General features: G+C 44.4%; 1 protein-coding gene across 1 annotated transcript in view; it reads left to right on the forward strand.

Annotated features, from left to right (window-relative positions):
* Nucleotides 1-6602: 6602 nt before the first annotated feature.
* Nucleotides 6603-15789, forward strand: part of veph1 (ventricular zone expressed PH domain-containing 1) — a gene marked incomplete at both ends in the record, with an annotated part of 53672 nt that continues 44485 nt past the window's right edge. The window contains 3 exons of the mRNA XM_079731143.1: nucleotides 6603-6740; nucleotides 7209-7427; nucleotides 9177-9351. Coding sequence (XP_079587269.1) covers nucleotides 6603-6740; nucleotides 7209-7427; nucleotides 9177-9351 — 532 coding nt within the window. The remainder of the gene's footprint in view (nucleotides 6741-7208; nucleotides 7428-9176; nucleotides 9352-15789) is intronic.

The raw sequence follows: 15789 nt of genomic DNA on the forward strand, positions 1-15789 counted from the left end.
GTCCGTGGGTAATTTGGCTACCGCTTTAGACAAATATTTAGACATTTTTGGAAGAAAAGCGCGACGCGGATGGACTCCCTCTCGCAGGCAGGTAATTCGTCTTTGTATCTTTTCTCAAGCAGCAGACTGTGGGTTCTTTTTACGAATTCGGTGATTGGCGTATGAAAAGCGTTGCCAGGGAAATGCATTAATGCCATCCTTTCCTTGATGTCTGGAAAGTTGCCTCACAGGAGGCTGGATCACGTATCAATGTCCACTTTGCTACGGGGATTTATAATTGCCGTTTAAGCCCACGTCGCTACAAAACATGCGTAAAAGACAGTCGACTGTTGACAAGAAATCGCTCGTAAAAGGTGCGCAGGTGGATCGTGCAAGAAGCGTGTTCTCTCCCGTGTAACAGAAATGCAAGTGGCGCCACGCAACCACCGGGCAAGAAATGTATGTGTTTGACAATTGGATCGAAACACCTCTCTTATCAAATATTTAGTTTATCATATTTTCACCTTCTTCACACCCTCTCACTGTCGCTCCATGACTCTCTTTCTATTATTACCCATCAGCAGGTATAGTATAGGGTCTGCTCCGGGACCTACGGGGGTCCTCTGGTACAATACGCATTTCAAAGGGGCGGCTTCTCCTTTTGAGTTGTCCGAGCGCATTCCGAGACTGCTCAAGGACACCGAGTTCTTCTGAGGGCGACTGAAAGCGACGAAGACGTACGGACAGATTGGGGTGGTGGTGGTGGAGGATGTGGTGATGGTGGGGGAATGGTTGGTGAATGGGGGTGGCTTCCGCTCTATCCAGTTCAAGAATGCAGTAGGCTCTGGCGTTATAGAACACGGGGATTATGCACGAGGGTACAAAAGAAGGAAGCCGCTGTCGTATCCACGAGGAGAGCTGAATGTCTGTGTGCGTGTGTGTGTGTGTGTGCGTGTGCGTGTGCATTGTTGATATTCTAACACTAGACCAGCCACCCGCAACCAAAGTTAATCCAAATAGGGGCTTTCAGTTTTTCTTTCTATTACTGGACAAACAGTATGTCAGACTGTTAAGCCTCGCTACATGGGGTGCAGGTTCCTCCATGATAGGTGCCCTTGAGCAAGCTGGGGGGCGGGGGGGGGGGGGGGGGGTCATGGGGGCAACAGGTTAAGTGCTTTGAGTGGCGTCAGTAGCTGGAAAGGCACCTTAGAACACCGTCCCTTCCATTTAGCAGGCTTTCCATCAAGTGAGCTGACTGCGCGTGTCCAAGCTCGGGGTCCTGCGGTCCGCTTTAGTCGATGAAACAGGGAGCATACATGAATAATGGATCTAACGGCGTAAAAGCACATGAGTGGTCATTGCAGAGTGGGCTCATTAATGCATTGCGCTTTCATGTGTAAATGTTTTGGTTGTTTATCATTGAATCAATAACCAAGCATGTGTATGTGGTGAGCACACACAAACTCACACCACCAGACCACCTTCATGCATACAACCGAACGCACGCACACGCACACACACACACACACACACACACACACACACACACACACACACACACACACACACACACACGTGCGCATACACAAGTGCAGACAATATGAATAGGGGTTCAATTCCAAAACCTTAACCTCTTCTGTATACTCTTTAAGGGCACAGATGGTTACAAAGGGTTACCTTCTAACCAAACTTGCCTTGTTGTCATGTATGTATGTGTGTGTGTGTGTGTGTGTGTGTGTGTGTGTGTGTGTGTCTCTGTGTTGCCTTGTCTTATTATGGACAGTGCACGGTAGCATCTTGACATATACTTTTGTGTTGTTCAAGGTCACATCACTTCAGTAGCGGCTGTGTTCTTGACTACGCCTGCCGGGCTACCTCCATAGTGGAGTAGTGCATCTCCCATATCATTAGAGGTTAGTGCCCACTGCATGCAATGTGGGATCATGGAGGTTCTTCTCAGAAAATTGCATTCTGTTCTAACCATCCTCTCTCTCTGTCTCTCGCGTTCCGTCCCTCTTTCGAGTGCCTTTGAAGAGTAACAGTTGTCTTCGGTTTCTGCTGTGTATCCGATCATTGCTCCACGGCTGCATAACTGCAAGACTATTAATAATGGAAACCTCTCTCTTTCTCCGTTGCATGCACACGGGTACACGCACACGTCCACGCAAGCATATACACACGCACACGCGCACACGCACAAACACTGACACACACACACACATACACACAGAAGCTTTGTTGCTTATGTGGCTCAGTATACACATTTAGCTGCATCCATGTAGACCTACTTTGAGCAAGTTCCATCTCTGTGTGTCCGTCGAAGTACACATTTTAAATACAAAGATCCTTGGATAAAAGAAAGTGTGGGGTAACCTACCCCCTCTTCCCCGACCGAATGCCTTCGTATCTGTCCTCTTTACAAAGACAGAATCATTATGTGCATAAATAAACATGGGAAAAAAACCAGACCACTCTGCATCAAACTGTGATGAGTAAGCATGTGTACCAATTCCCAAGGTATGTGTGTGTGTGTGTGTGTGTGTGTGTGTGTGTGTGTGTGTGTGTGTGTGTGTGTGTGTGTGTGTGTGTGTGTGTGTGTGTGTGTGTGTGTGTGTGTGTGTGTGATTGTGTTTGTGCACGCGCTAGTCTGCAGGTGCACATTACATTGAGATATAGCCCTCACTTTAGTGTAGAAAGGGCAAAGTGGGGGAAGGGACTGGCCATACAAAAGAGCTAGTGTTCTCTCTCTTTCTCTCTCTCTCCCTCTTTCTGTCTACCTCTCTCCCTATCCATCTCTCTGTCGCTAAGTCTCTCTCTGTCTTCATTAATAGTGATGTTTGGAGGGACAGCAAGATGATATTTTCCCTACGTGTCTACCAGAGGACCCCCTGCAAACATACACACACAGACTCACACACTCACGCACACAAACACCGACCCTGTACCCCTTCACTCAGCGCCCAAGTCACTGAAAACCTCCCTGGGCTTCAACATGGCAGCAGACTTTGAGCCTTGAGATTTTTTACGTGTGTATGTGTGTGTGTTTGTGACCGAGAGACTCCCATGTATAACGTGTGCTTAATATTGACTTTCTGGCATTGAGTAAATTGTACGTTTATGCCAGCTTTAAGTGTTTTTTATAATTTCATCTTGGATTTGGGGTAACAAATGGGGTAAAAGGAGAGTGTGTGTGTCTGATGAAGTTGTGTGTGTGTGTGTGTGTGTGTGTGTGTGTGAGGGTGTGTGTGTTTAAGGCTGCATTCCTGAGCTTGTTCAGCCGTACCAGGTTGATTAATAGTATAGTTGATTGTTTAAGCGCTGAAATTCCTTTTGGTCTTTGCTCTCTCTCTTCCCTCTGCAACTCATACACATGCACATGCACAAACCCAGCACATATTCTCGCACAAACGTATGCGTAACACATTCAAATACATATAGGCATAAGACACAGTCTGTGTCTTACACAGACAAGCGTCTGAACAAATGAGTACTCAAGGACTCTTTCAATGAGTAAAGGTAAACAAGAAAACAAGAAACACACATCAATTACTCACAAAATAATCGGTTTAGTAGATAAAAAGACCCAGACAGAGAGAATGGAGTGTGTGTGTGGGTGTGTGCGTGCATGTGTGCGGTATCTGGTAAATCAGGGCACTGAAACATCCATATCTCTCTCTCTCTGTCTCTCTGTCTCTCTCTCTCTCTTATCTGTTTCCCCCAGGTGGGAAGACAAGTAAAGGAGAGAGAGATAATACAAGGCTTTGCAGGTTAGGGTTAGTTCTTTTATAGTAAAGTATCTCCCATCTATCTGTTAGCATCTCCCATGTACTGTGACTTACTTTTCCCAGACTTCGCCGATAACACACAAATGATGAAGCTCATATGTCACGCTATCTACCCATACTCCCCCTTAAACACACAAAACGTGTGTTTGCGTGTATTAATAATTACACGCGCACAACCAAAAGGTGCGCACATGTGTGTGTGTGTGTGTGTGCACGTGAGAGCTCAATAAAGGATCATGTGTTGTTCTTTTCAGTCTCAGACACATTATAACAACAACATCCATTCCCAATGCGGTTTCCTGGCAACCAGTTAGATCTTCATGGCCATCCGTTGTCTCCACCCCCCCCCCCCCACATACACACACACACACACACACACACACCTCCCCTCCCCCTTCGTTTTCTTTCCGTGCCCCAGTCGGACGCTCACGGACCCTGCTTCAATCTGGCCGTCCGGGGGGGATGAATGTTGTGTAAAGAGCAGAGGGTCTGGGCGTCTGCTTGTGCATTCCGTGGGAAGGCGGTGCCGGTGCTGTACGGAGGAGCCGGCATAAATCCATCAGCTCAGGTGTAGGGGAGAGATCACGAAGAGATGGCCACGACACGTGCCCCAAGCAGCTCGCTACTGCCATCCATGCACGCACTCCTACACACACACACACACACACACACACACACACACACACACACACACACACACACACACACACACACACACACACACACATACACACACACTCACACTCGCACGCACACACACACATACGCACGCACACACATACACACACACACACACACACACACACACACATACCCACACACACATACTCGCACGCGTGCACACAAACACACACACATGCACACACGCATGCACACACACACACACATATACCCACACACACATACTCGCACGCGTGCACACAAACACACATACATGCACACTCACACACATGCATGCACACACACACACACACACACACACACACTAGACAGCTTGGCTGAGTAGCTTCAGAGGGAGAGGTTGGAAATGTATGTTATCCTAATTTGCACTTGACTCTGGCACAGGTGTGTGTGATTATGTTTGTTTGTGGGCAAGAGATTGTGAGCTAGACTGAGGGGTGGCTGAATGAATAAAGGCACTGCAGAAGATGATAAATAATCAAACGTGGCCACAGTGAGTTATTTATTTATTTGATAACTAGGTCAGATTCTACAATGTGAAAGCATTACAAAAAATGTATGGCAGTATGGAAACAGGAAGGTTATACATTGCACTTGGACACACGTGTGTGTGTGTGTGTGTGTGTGTGTGTGTGTGTGTGTGTGTGTGTGTGTGTGTGTGTGTGTGTGTGTGTGTGTGTGTGTGTGTGTGTGTGTGTGTACTTTCCTGTTATCCAACATATTGTTTGTAATGTTTAATGGAGAACTACATAAACATCGCAGACGACCAGTCAATGCTTAACCAGATGAATTAGAAGTGCCCATGAAAAGGAAATGATCAATTAACACACTGTGCCTCACACACACATACCTTCACCCACACACAAAAACGCACGCACGCACACAGGCACGCACACACACACACACACACACACACACACACACACACACACACACACACACACACACACACACACACACACTCACACTATGATGACATAAGGGAATATAGCCTAATTTTCTTACAGGCAACATCATTCATCACAGCAACAGCTAATGACACCTGAGTTGCACAAAGTAGATAATAACGGAGAAGATTGTGAAAGATGATTGTGAAAAACGATGAAATAAAATAAACTCAGAGGAACTAAAATACGCTTAAAGGAAGAAAAATATGAAACAATTAGATGGGAACTACAAAAATAGCTTGTAAATAGGCTCCTTCAAATGGCATTTGCTTATCTTAAGCTTTCATAGAATTCAAAATATGTGCAGTGTGCACATGCCGCGTACAACCCCAAACCTAATATTGACTTCCTATTTTACAACCAATGTTCCATTAATCTCAACCTGCACGGCTGGCTCAACTCTAATAGAATAAAGAGTTGAGCCAGCCTACTAGCTACTCTAGTAGAATAAAAAACGTCTTCCCATACCGATTACTGTAAGAAAGAGGGGAGAGGGAAGATGTAATTCAGTTGTGTTTTGGTTTTTAATTGAATAACATAAAGATTTGTAGGGACATTCTATCAGCCTGTTTAAATCCTCTGGTTTTCTCCCTCTCTGCTCTAGGGCTGTGATGCAGTGACGCTGTCCTGTCCCAACCATGGCCCGTCTCTATGGTAACCGCAGACACAAGGAGTAGGAGGAGCCGGAATCCCATTGATTTTTTGCAGTGTGCCAGAAAACCACCGATATGCGTCCTACACGGCCTCCTACGATCACCCAACGCATACCGTTCAACCTGCATGAAGCTAATGTTGCAAATGCAGCAGTTCTTAGCATCAGCTTCACACTTGGAGTGTGTATTTGTTTTTATCTCCGTTGACCAACGCTGTTGTTAGAGTATTGTGTGCACCCAAGGACAGTGCTGTGACCCCTTTCAGGAGACCTTGCGGATGATCTTCTGAAAGTGTGTGACCAGATCATACAGCACTATTTGGCCTCAGGACAAGAGGATTACCTTCTCTCTCTCTCTCTCTGGATCCATGCATTACTTACTCTGGGACACTCACCGGGCGGACTAGACCCTTCCCCTGAACCGGTCGGAATTAGATTAGCAGAAGGGAGACAGTCGAGACAGGCCTACACTGTGTGTTTGTGTTTGTGTTTGTGTGCTTTGTGTGTGTGTGGTGGGGGGGTGTGTGTTTGTGTGTGTGGGGGGGCTTGGGTTGGAGGATGCACCAGTTGTTCAGCCAGGTGCTGGGCCAGAGGGACCTGTCTCGTGCGGGGGACCTCTTCTCTCTGGAGGACGCTGACATCGAGGAATGCCTGTCACAGGCCCTGGAACAGATCAAGGCCATTTCCTGCTCACCGGTCAGTCCATACAGGGGCGGGGAGGCAATCACAGGATGCACACACAGAAACATCACATGGTGCAACCCACAATGGCTCACATGGATGTGTACACACACAAACACACATGCACTCACACATAAATGATATAGATGTCTTACTTTCATACATCTCGCGTTTCTAAAGACAATATGCATACAAATGGAAAGATTGCATGCAACAGATAACTGCTAGTAGGTTTTTTCATACATGTTTTAGTCAAAATTGCAAGGCATGAAGAAATTAATTTGATCGATACTATCAAATGCATTATTAGGTCTTCTTACTAACATTCCTACATCAATTGAGTCATCTTTGAGAAGGTTGAGAACCTTCCTTTTAATTAAGAGTATGAGATCCTTTCTTACTTAAACCGTTCCCTTCTTACTACCATCATATCATTTTGCAACATATAATTTTCTAATCCTCTGATTGGCTTGTTGCTCGCAGGACTACCTGACAAATGACAACGACCAGGCGGTGGTGGAGATTTGCATAACGCGCATCACCACTGCGATAAGGGGTACCGGGTCCATTGAGCGTCATGGCGGTGCGCTAGTGGGACTCTGGGAGTCCTGCCTGGAGCACAGGCTGGCTCCACAGGGAGAGAGCCATGAAGACACGCCCCACGCCAAGATAGCCTCCGACATCACCAGCTGCATCCTGCAGGTGTTCTCACACACACAACTTTATTTGAATTGGGAAGAGAGAGTGTGCAGAATAGAAGGAGGGAGAAAGATTTGGATTCTTAACAATTAAAAAAAACCTAGCCTACCTCTCTGCTCCCTCCATTGGTCCGCCATGAAGAAGTGGTACATTCACGCTCCTGTGATTGACAGGCAAGATGGAGTCCCCCAAACCAACCAGGGAAGAGATTGGTCAGGAACGAGCTGGGAGCAGTCTAAAATGAAATATGTTTAGTCAATGTAGTCATCTGAAATCATACATTCTAGCACTGCATTTTACTCACAAATTTCTAACAAATTCTTAAATCTACACCTACAGCAACTTTTATTTATTTGCTGTTTTGACAACCCCCCCCCCCCCCACGTATATATAGGCCTGCTTGTTTTTTAAACATTTGTATGAGAAACATATTTCTGAAACTTGTATCTGCACTGTTATCTGTTATGCTCACAAAGTGAGTCCTCATAAATAAATGACAGAATAAAGCGTATAACATTGCAAATAGAAGTCTCGAACAATAACATGTACAATGACAAATTAAAATAGACTACTAACCGAATAGCCCCTGGTTTGGAAGAAGGAGCTTGTCTTACTCAGTGCTTCTTGTGTTCAGTGATGACTGATGAATAACTTTTGGCTCAGTCACATTCTGGTATGTTAGGAATGGGTGCACAGACCACAGGTACTGTGTTTCATGGTTCAGTGGAGATGTGAAGAGTTCACCAATCTGTGGAAAGACTTCAGAGAGGCTAGGGTGTCATGTGTAATTCGTTGATCAGGATGATGTATTTTAAGTTGCGCAACAGGGATTTTCAAAGCACAGACTGTGACAAGTTGATAGTTTCCACAATTAATAAGTTGTCCACCTCAATTTCTGTGATAATATATTCCCTATTTTCTCTACTGCTTTTCTCCTCTTCTCTCTGAAAATGGTCTTGGTAACATGCTGAGAGCAACTCCAACACACACACACGCACGCACGCATGCACGCACCCACACACACGAGGAAAGGTAGGGAAAGAGAAACAGAGAATATGACTGGTGACAATCTGCACTGCCACCATGTGGACACTGGACCTCATGACTTTTTTAGATTTTCTGCTTCTATTTACATCATTACACACATTTACAGGTCGGCTCCCTCTGCCAACCTGTGGAGGGAGCTAAAGCATTTCCAATAAATCCGCAACCGGTACTCCGCACAGTGTTACCTTTACCTTGTAGCACACCACACCTCCCCCAGGCCAAACAGCCTTCCTTGATGAACAGGAGCTGATTAATCTGCTCCACATGGGAGAGTGCTAGAGACTTTAATAGAGACCATAGAAGAATATCTGTAAAGTCAGTTTTAGAATCCACCATTTGATTTCTCGTTATGCGTAGCTCTGGGAACAGTTTGATTTGAGAAAAATCAAAAATCAAACAAAATTTGAGAATTTTGAATAATGTGCGATGGTGAGCTGAACTCTATCATCATCTCATCATCATTGATGATAGCTAGGCCTACTATCGAATACAGTTTCTCCATGTCACTATAGTATATGTAAATATTTTAGATCTGGTCTCATTAGGAACACACACGCACAACCACACACACACACACACACACACACACATACACATGCAAGCACACACGAAAACAAACACGCACGCACGCACGCACGCACGCACGCAGGGACAAACAACCACACTTATGTTTTTTTTGTTCACAAGGCTTTGTCCTTCCTCCAGAACTACAGCCGGCCCCCGGTGATGGTGCTGGCGGTGCCGGTGGCGGTGCGCTTCCTGCGACGGGGGAACCGGGAGCTGAGCCGCAACATGTCCAGCTACCTGTCGCTGGCCGCCATCGCCAAGGCCGAGCTGCTGGCTGAGCACACGGACGCCATCACCCTGAGCGTGCTGGCAGGTAGGACCCCCCCATGCACGCACACACACACACACACACGTACACACGTACACACGTACACACTTGTGGAGGATGAAGAATCGTAAGCACCCCACAGTACCACATGTTTGAGAACACACAGGCATAAATACACACACACTTGCACACATGCGAGCAGAAACACCCAAACACATACACCTACACACACACACACACACACACACACACACACACACACACACACACAGACACTTACACAAACACTGTTTTTTATTCATATCAACAAAGGGCTCCAGACTAACTTTAGCCGTTAGTTGCACTGCTGCGGCTAAGTTTTTTTTTTTAAGTGCACCAGCACAAAATTTAGGTGCACCAAATTTTTCATTACGTCGCCTTTAACGCCATAAGGTCACCTTTTTATCGCTCTCCATAACTATCATATAATGTGAATGATTTTTGAACAAGAATAATGGTGCGTTCCTGGCAACCCGTAACCCGTGTTTTCACAACCTTCTTCCTGTGAAAATGCCCTCGAACGGCATTTTCACGACTCACTCCCAGTTCCAGCTCGTAACTTACGGGCTAAAAAGTGTCCCTGGAACGCAGCATGAGGTGTAGAGAAATGCTTGTCTTTATTTGAAGCACAATTATATATAAAAATAAAAATAAAGTGTTTCAAGTTTTTCACTGAGCTGAAATGGAACATTTCTTAAGCAAAATAAAACATTTCCAAATAAAAGGGATTGTGGGGGTAATTCAGGCTCTCTGAATAACTACTCTCAGTTGTAGGGCAGGTTGGAACAGTAGGATTAGTTTTTTTGAATGAAAAAACATTCTGTGTTTTTACCACGCTTAATTTTCCGCCTCTCTTGTCACGTTTATTTTCTTTATCCGTTTCAGTTACTCTGGCGCTCAGGTCGTTTGCAATTTAAAAAAAAAAAACACAAGCAGTGAACAGGACCAGAGCCAATCACAGGCAAAGAACCGACCGAGCTCTTTCTCTTATTGGTTTAGACCACAATATGATCCTACCATGAGTGTGAGTTAGATTACAGGAAAACACAGAGAGATGATGCGATTGCGAAGGAAATTTATTTTTTCACCCGGGCAGCGTCAGGTGCACCAGTGCGAAAATATTAGTTGCACCCTTAAATATTTTGGTCACATGTGCGACCAAATTGGTCGCACTCTGGAGCTCTGCAATGATGTGTATACATGCGCGACACCTTCTGACCCATACACAAGTGTATATAGTATGATATATGTAGATACACACACAGAAACACTCTTGATGTATACATACAGGAAGTGACACCTTTTTGCAACCCTTGCTGCTGCCCTCAATTTATGAAGGTCTGTACTCACACTTCTAATTATTCCTTGAAGCATGTGTGTATTTCTGTGTGTGTGTGTACATCTGCGAGTGCGTGCATGCGTGTGTGTGCGTTTTTGGGTTTCTATGCTTGAGGGGGAACAGAGAGCGATTGGTAGAGAGAGACTGCAGCACTCTGCAAAAGCCCGATGCTAGTGCCTGCTTTGATAAGTTCATAGGATATAAAATGTGTTTCTTTTCTCTTGAAGTCTCCCCTGAGCCCAATTCTTCTCAGGTTACTATGGATGTAAGTGGATATAAGGGAGTCGCGTGGAGGGTTTGTTGTTCAAACTCTGCTACTCATATTTATATTGCTCCCTTGCTCAGAGGGTATCCAACAGAATAGCTATAAAGTGGTCAACCGCTTGAGCAGAGTGAAGAAGGGGAAATTACCATCCACCTAATCGCCAATAACTTAAGCAACCACAGCTTATGGATTGTTGGGCTGTTGCTAACCGTATCAGCGGCATATCTTGCCCACTGTTGGCACGGCTGTCAAACTGTAGACGATTGTAATAGCCCTGTAAATGAATGTGGGGTGTAGCAAATGGATGTTCTGGGATAGTTCTGGGATTTAATCACAGTGGTTTTCAAAGTTATCGATCTATTTAGTCCTTTGGTATCCAAAATTTGACTGGGATACAGTTAGCGGTAATATACTTACTTAATAATGAAATAAGCTGTCTGTCTCGTGGACCGTATGGATATACTTTTGCAACGTCGGAACCTACACACCCAATGCTTACGCGTCCATGTTCTTGCTGGATGGAATGTTTCTGCCCCATTACTGCTGTTGTTATGGTTTATTATCATGCGTTTCGAACCCAATCGCTCTACTGTATTCTAATCCACACACACTTTCCCTTCAGGACGGCTGTGGTTTCTGCATCCCAAGAGTTCCACACATCTTGACATGACTCGTTGAGTTATGCTAAGATGAAGCTAGCGTTGTGCTCCAAAGTGTCTGACCCATACCCCAAAGTCTGCTCTGACTTGTGCATCAAAATTGATTCATTCAACAACATACATTCTTGAGTCCAATGTGAAAATGACTTGCCAAGACGAGCAGGAAAACAGGGGGAACAGAGGGGAAGACTTAATGTACTGTATGTTGAATAATACAGATTATTAAACATTTTTCAATAATCATTTCAGTTTGGGATGTATAGCTTTTCCCTTGCTGCCAAATAGGGAAATACATCAAAAGAGCTAACAGGAGGGCACTCATGTTCAGTCCCAGGAGCCTGTGATCTAGGGCGCACTTAAGCAGAGGTTAAGTAGAGCGACTAAGTGCCATAACTTCTAACCATTGAGTTTAATGGTAGCTGTTCTCTGGAGCCTCTCTAGGCCTGTCTCTTTTACTGCTAGACATGGAGAGGGCCACACTCATTAGGGGGACATGTGGTCGTCTATTAAAGAACATAACCCTGCTACCTGGAGGGAATCCCTTAAGCCCTCAGGCCTGTTTTTCATACATACACACTTCACATGCATGCACACACACACACACACACACACACACACACACACACACACACACACACACACACACACACACACACACAGATGTGTTGCATCAGGGCTAAGGCTATACAGGTCGGTACTTTCATAATAAAACTGTTCAGCTAATGAGCTACTGCTAATTTGGAAGGTATTTTAGGATATAAGTATTTTAATGTGGTGATATTATGCCACCAGGTGTGAGTGTGATTAGCCATTACGAGCCGCTTGGAAATCTTTCCTTTTCCTGTGTTTTAATGACATCCGAAGACGAGCGTACACCTTTCAAACGGCTTGTAGTGGCTAATCAAACTCACACCCGGTGGCATAATATTACCCCTTTAAAGCAACAAGCCCCGTGACGTGTATTTATGTGTGTGTGTGTGTGTGTGTTTAGGCAAGGCCTGCTATCTTTTCATCTCCAAAGTGTGTGTTATTCATTCTACAGCTTCAGTTTGCAGTCTTCCTCTATCCTCCTATCGTCTAAAGCATAATGAACATCCGTCTCCTCCCACACAGCTCTCAGAGCTCTCCTTAAGCTCACATCCATTTTGCTGCAATTATCTTTCACACTGACACAACTTTATTCGTCACTGACATTACACACTTTGAGTCTACTTCTTCGCTGCATCCCCCACACCAGACAGGGTGTGTGAGGACTGTGTACGTGTTTCATGGTTTATATAATCTGAGGAGCGATTAAGACGGTGACGGGGCTGGAAGGCAGCAGAGCTATTTAGGGCAGCGCTGCACTCCATCAAACTCAAAGGGTTTTGTTTGCTTAGCCTGCATCAGTCCAGTTGTCCGTGGGGGCCGGTAGGATGTTTAAGGTTTTCACCCCCTGATGCAGAGCAGCTGTGGTGGATGTAAACCTGGAGCTAATGTCGTAGCCGCCGTATGCCTTTATACGCCTGGACTTTCTCTCTCCTTGTACTCTCTCTCTCTCTCTCTCTCTCTCTCGCTGTCGCTCTCTCTCTCTTTTTCTCCCTCTTTCTTTCTTTCTCTAACCCAGGTGTGTGTGCAAATTTGCGATTGCACTATGCATGAACTAGACAAGGCATGTGTACACAAAACACACATCCGTTGACATGTTAAGATGTATGGACAGCACACGCACACACACACATACAAATACACACACACATGTACACACACATTCACATGCTCGCACATCTCTACACACACACAAACACACACTCACAAACACACACACACACAAACACACACACGTATACATGCATAAACACATACAAAATATAATCAATAACAGATCAGCCCTTTACCCAGAAGGCTTCAGTACAGGAAGCGGGGGGAGGGGGTTGGTTGCAAGCTCACAAATGGAGTTGAGAGGGGAATGGTAGCATGAGTAAACAAAATGTACTCGCTGTGTGTGTGTGTGTGTGTGTGTGTGTGTTTGTGTGTGTGTGTGCGTGTAGGTGCGTGTGGTCGTTCATGCGTATGTGCATGCATGTGTGTGTTGGTGTGCGTGTGTGTGTGTGTGTATGTGTGCGTGTGCGAATGTGTGAGCAATTGGCCTTCAACAGACACAGTGAGAATATGCACTGAGTTTACCACACATGGCTTATTTTTGCAAAGCCAACCCACACACAAATCACACACAGGTCCCATGTGGCTGCACCCCCCCTGCCCCCACCCCCATATGCCCCCTTTTCCTCGTAAAACCCGATCTCAAAGTATTGCTTAATGTTTGGAAACCGACAACAGTCCAAGTTAGGTCTGTGTGTCCCCCTCTGCAGTGAAACATGAGGTTATAGTCTGTAGTTGCAGTGTGTGGTTACAGTCTGTAGCTACATTATGTTGCGATGTGTAGTTTAAGTGTTTAGGTACAGTCTTCATTGTGTCCTTTACTGTGTTACAGTCTGTAACATTGTGTCATTACAGCATGCAGTGTCAGTCTGTGACATTGTTTAGTTTCAGTCTGGGGTCAAAGAAAATATTGCCTTCCTATTAACAGAACATCACATCCTGGCAAAGTAGATTAGCCGTAAAGGTTTTTTATTCATAGCTTACTCCCCACTCAACCAATCATAACATACTTATGTACAAAATACATTCAATTGAACAAAAAACAGCAAAGACAGTGGAAGCAATTTATACTATGGTACATGTCACATAGTATTAAAGATTAGATTCTGTAAACATTGCCCACAGTTCCTCTTTTCACACTCCGAACACCTCAAATCACAGATTCATAGCAATCGGGTTTCATCAATTTCCTTATTAAACATGACACAATGCATTCCCCTACAGTTAAATGAAAACTAAAAAACGTAGAAACACATGGAAAATACAAATATAACATATAATTAAGTTTCATAGAAATGTAAACATTTTGATGAGTACATTAGAAATGGAAATTCGGCCTGTTCAAAAATCTTTTAAAGACATAAAAGTAGAATACATGTATGAAAGAAAATGTCTGCTTTCTTATATAGAGTCTTTCAGACCTTTAATGTGGTCACTAGCTAGCCATTCTTTGAAGACAGGAAGTAGCCCTTTTCTGATCACTTGGTTTCTTTAACGATGGGTTTGACTAGTTGCTCCTATCACAATCTTGATTTTGGTCTTGTGAATAGGTGTCACAACTGACAAAACCTTTAGCATTCATTTCTTTACTTAAGTTACAGAATAGGTCCTTTCACCAAAAAATTGAAAAAGTTAAAGTTAATTTGAAACAGCAAGTGGATGGAAATAAAAAGTGTTTTGAGCACTTGCTCACACTGTTTCTGTTTACCAAATCACGGATTGTATATCCACATCCAATCCTATTGTGTGGTGTGTGTGTGTGTGTGTGTGTGTGTGTGTGTGTGTGTGTGTGTGTGTGTGTGTGTGTGTGTGTGTGTGTTTGTGCGTGCTTATCTCTTTTTCATTTCACATTAAGATCATTTGGAGTACTTTTCTTTTTAGCATGGTAACAAAGTAAATGCATAAATTATGAGTCAGTACTTACTAAATGTGCTGCATAACAACTAACTCATTCTTCCAGTTCTAAAGTCTTTGGTAAATGCTGTTTGAGTTTGGCTTGTACAGAATATATATTTAGTAATTTGTATTTGTTTGTGTGTTTGTGTGTTGTGTGTGTATGTGTGTGCGTGTATGTGGGTGTGTTTGCGTTTGTTTGCATGTGCATTATAACATGTTAGTATTAGCATTAGCACGGCAAGAACATAAACCTCCCTCACAGTCCTCAAATTCAGCTTATAATTCCATGGCGGTATTTGGTCGCACATTGTGTGACGGAGCATTAAACTGAAAGCCTTGGCGATAACAGTCGACCCTGTACCTATGCAACCTCATCTCTAAATATGACCATTTGACCTACACTACACCATCAGATCTTTAAGGGATTCAACATCAAGGGGTTTGAGACGGGAACAGCAGCCTTGTGGGAAAATGAGTAAAAGCCAAAACCAAACAACAAAGCAGTGGTCTGAAACACAGACCGTAGATTCATTACAGATTGTCGCTTAGAAAAATAAAAATCTCTGGAATACCAATGATGCCAGTGGACAATGATGATGACGGTGACGAAGAAAAGGTTGAGTTGGTTTTTCCCCTTTGGACTC

The sequence above is a fragment of the Pollachius pollachius genome (genome assembly GCF_949987615.1).
Source record: "Pollachius pollachius genome assembly, chromosome: 3".
Taxonomy (NCBI): Eukaryota; Metazoa; Chordata; class Actinopteri; order Gadiformes; family Gadidae; genus Pollachius; species Pollachius pollachius.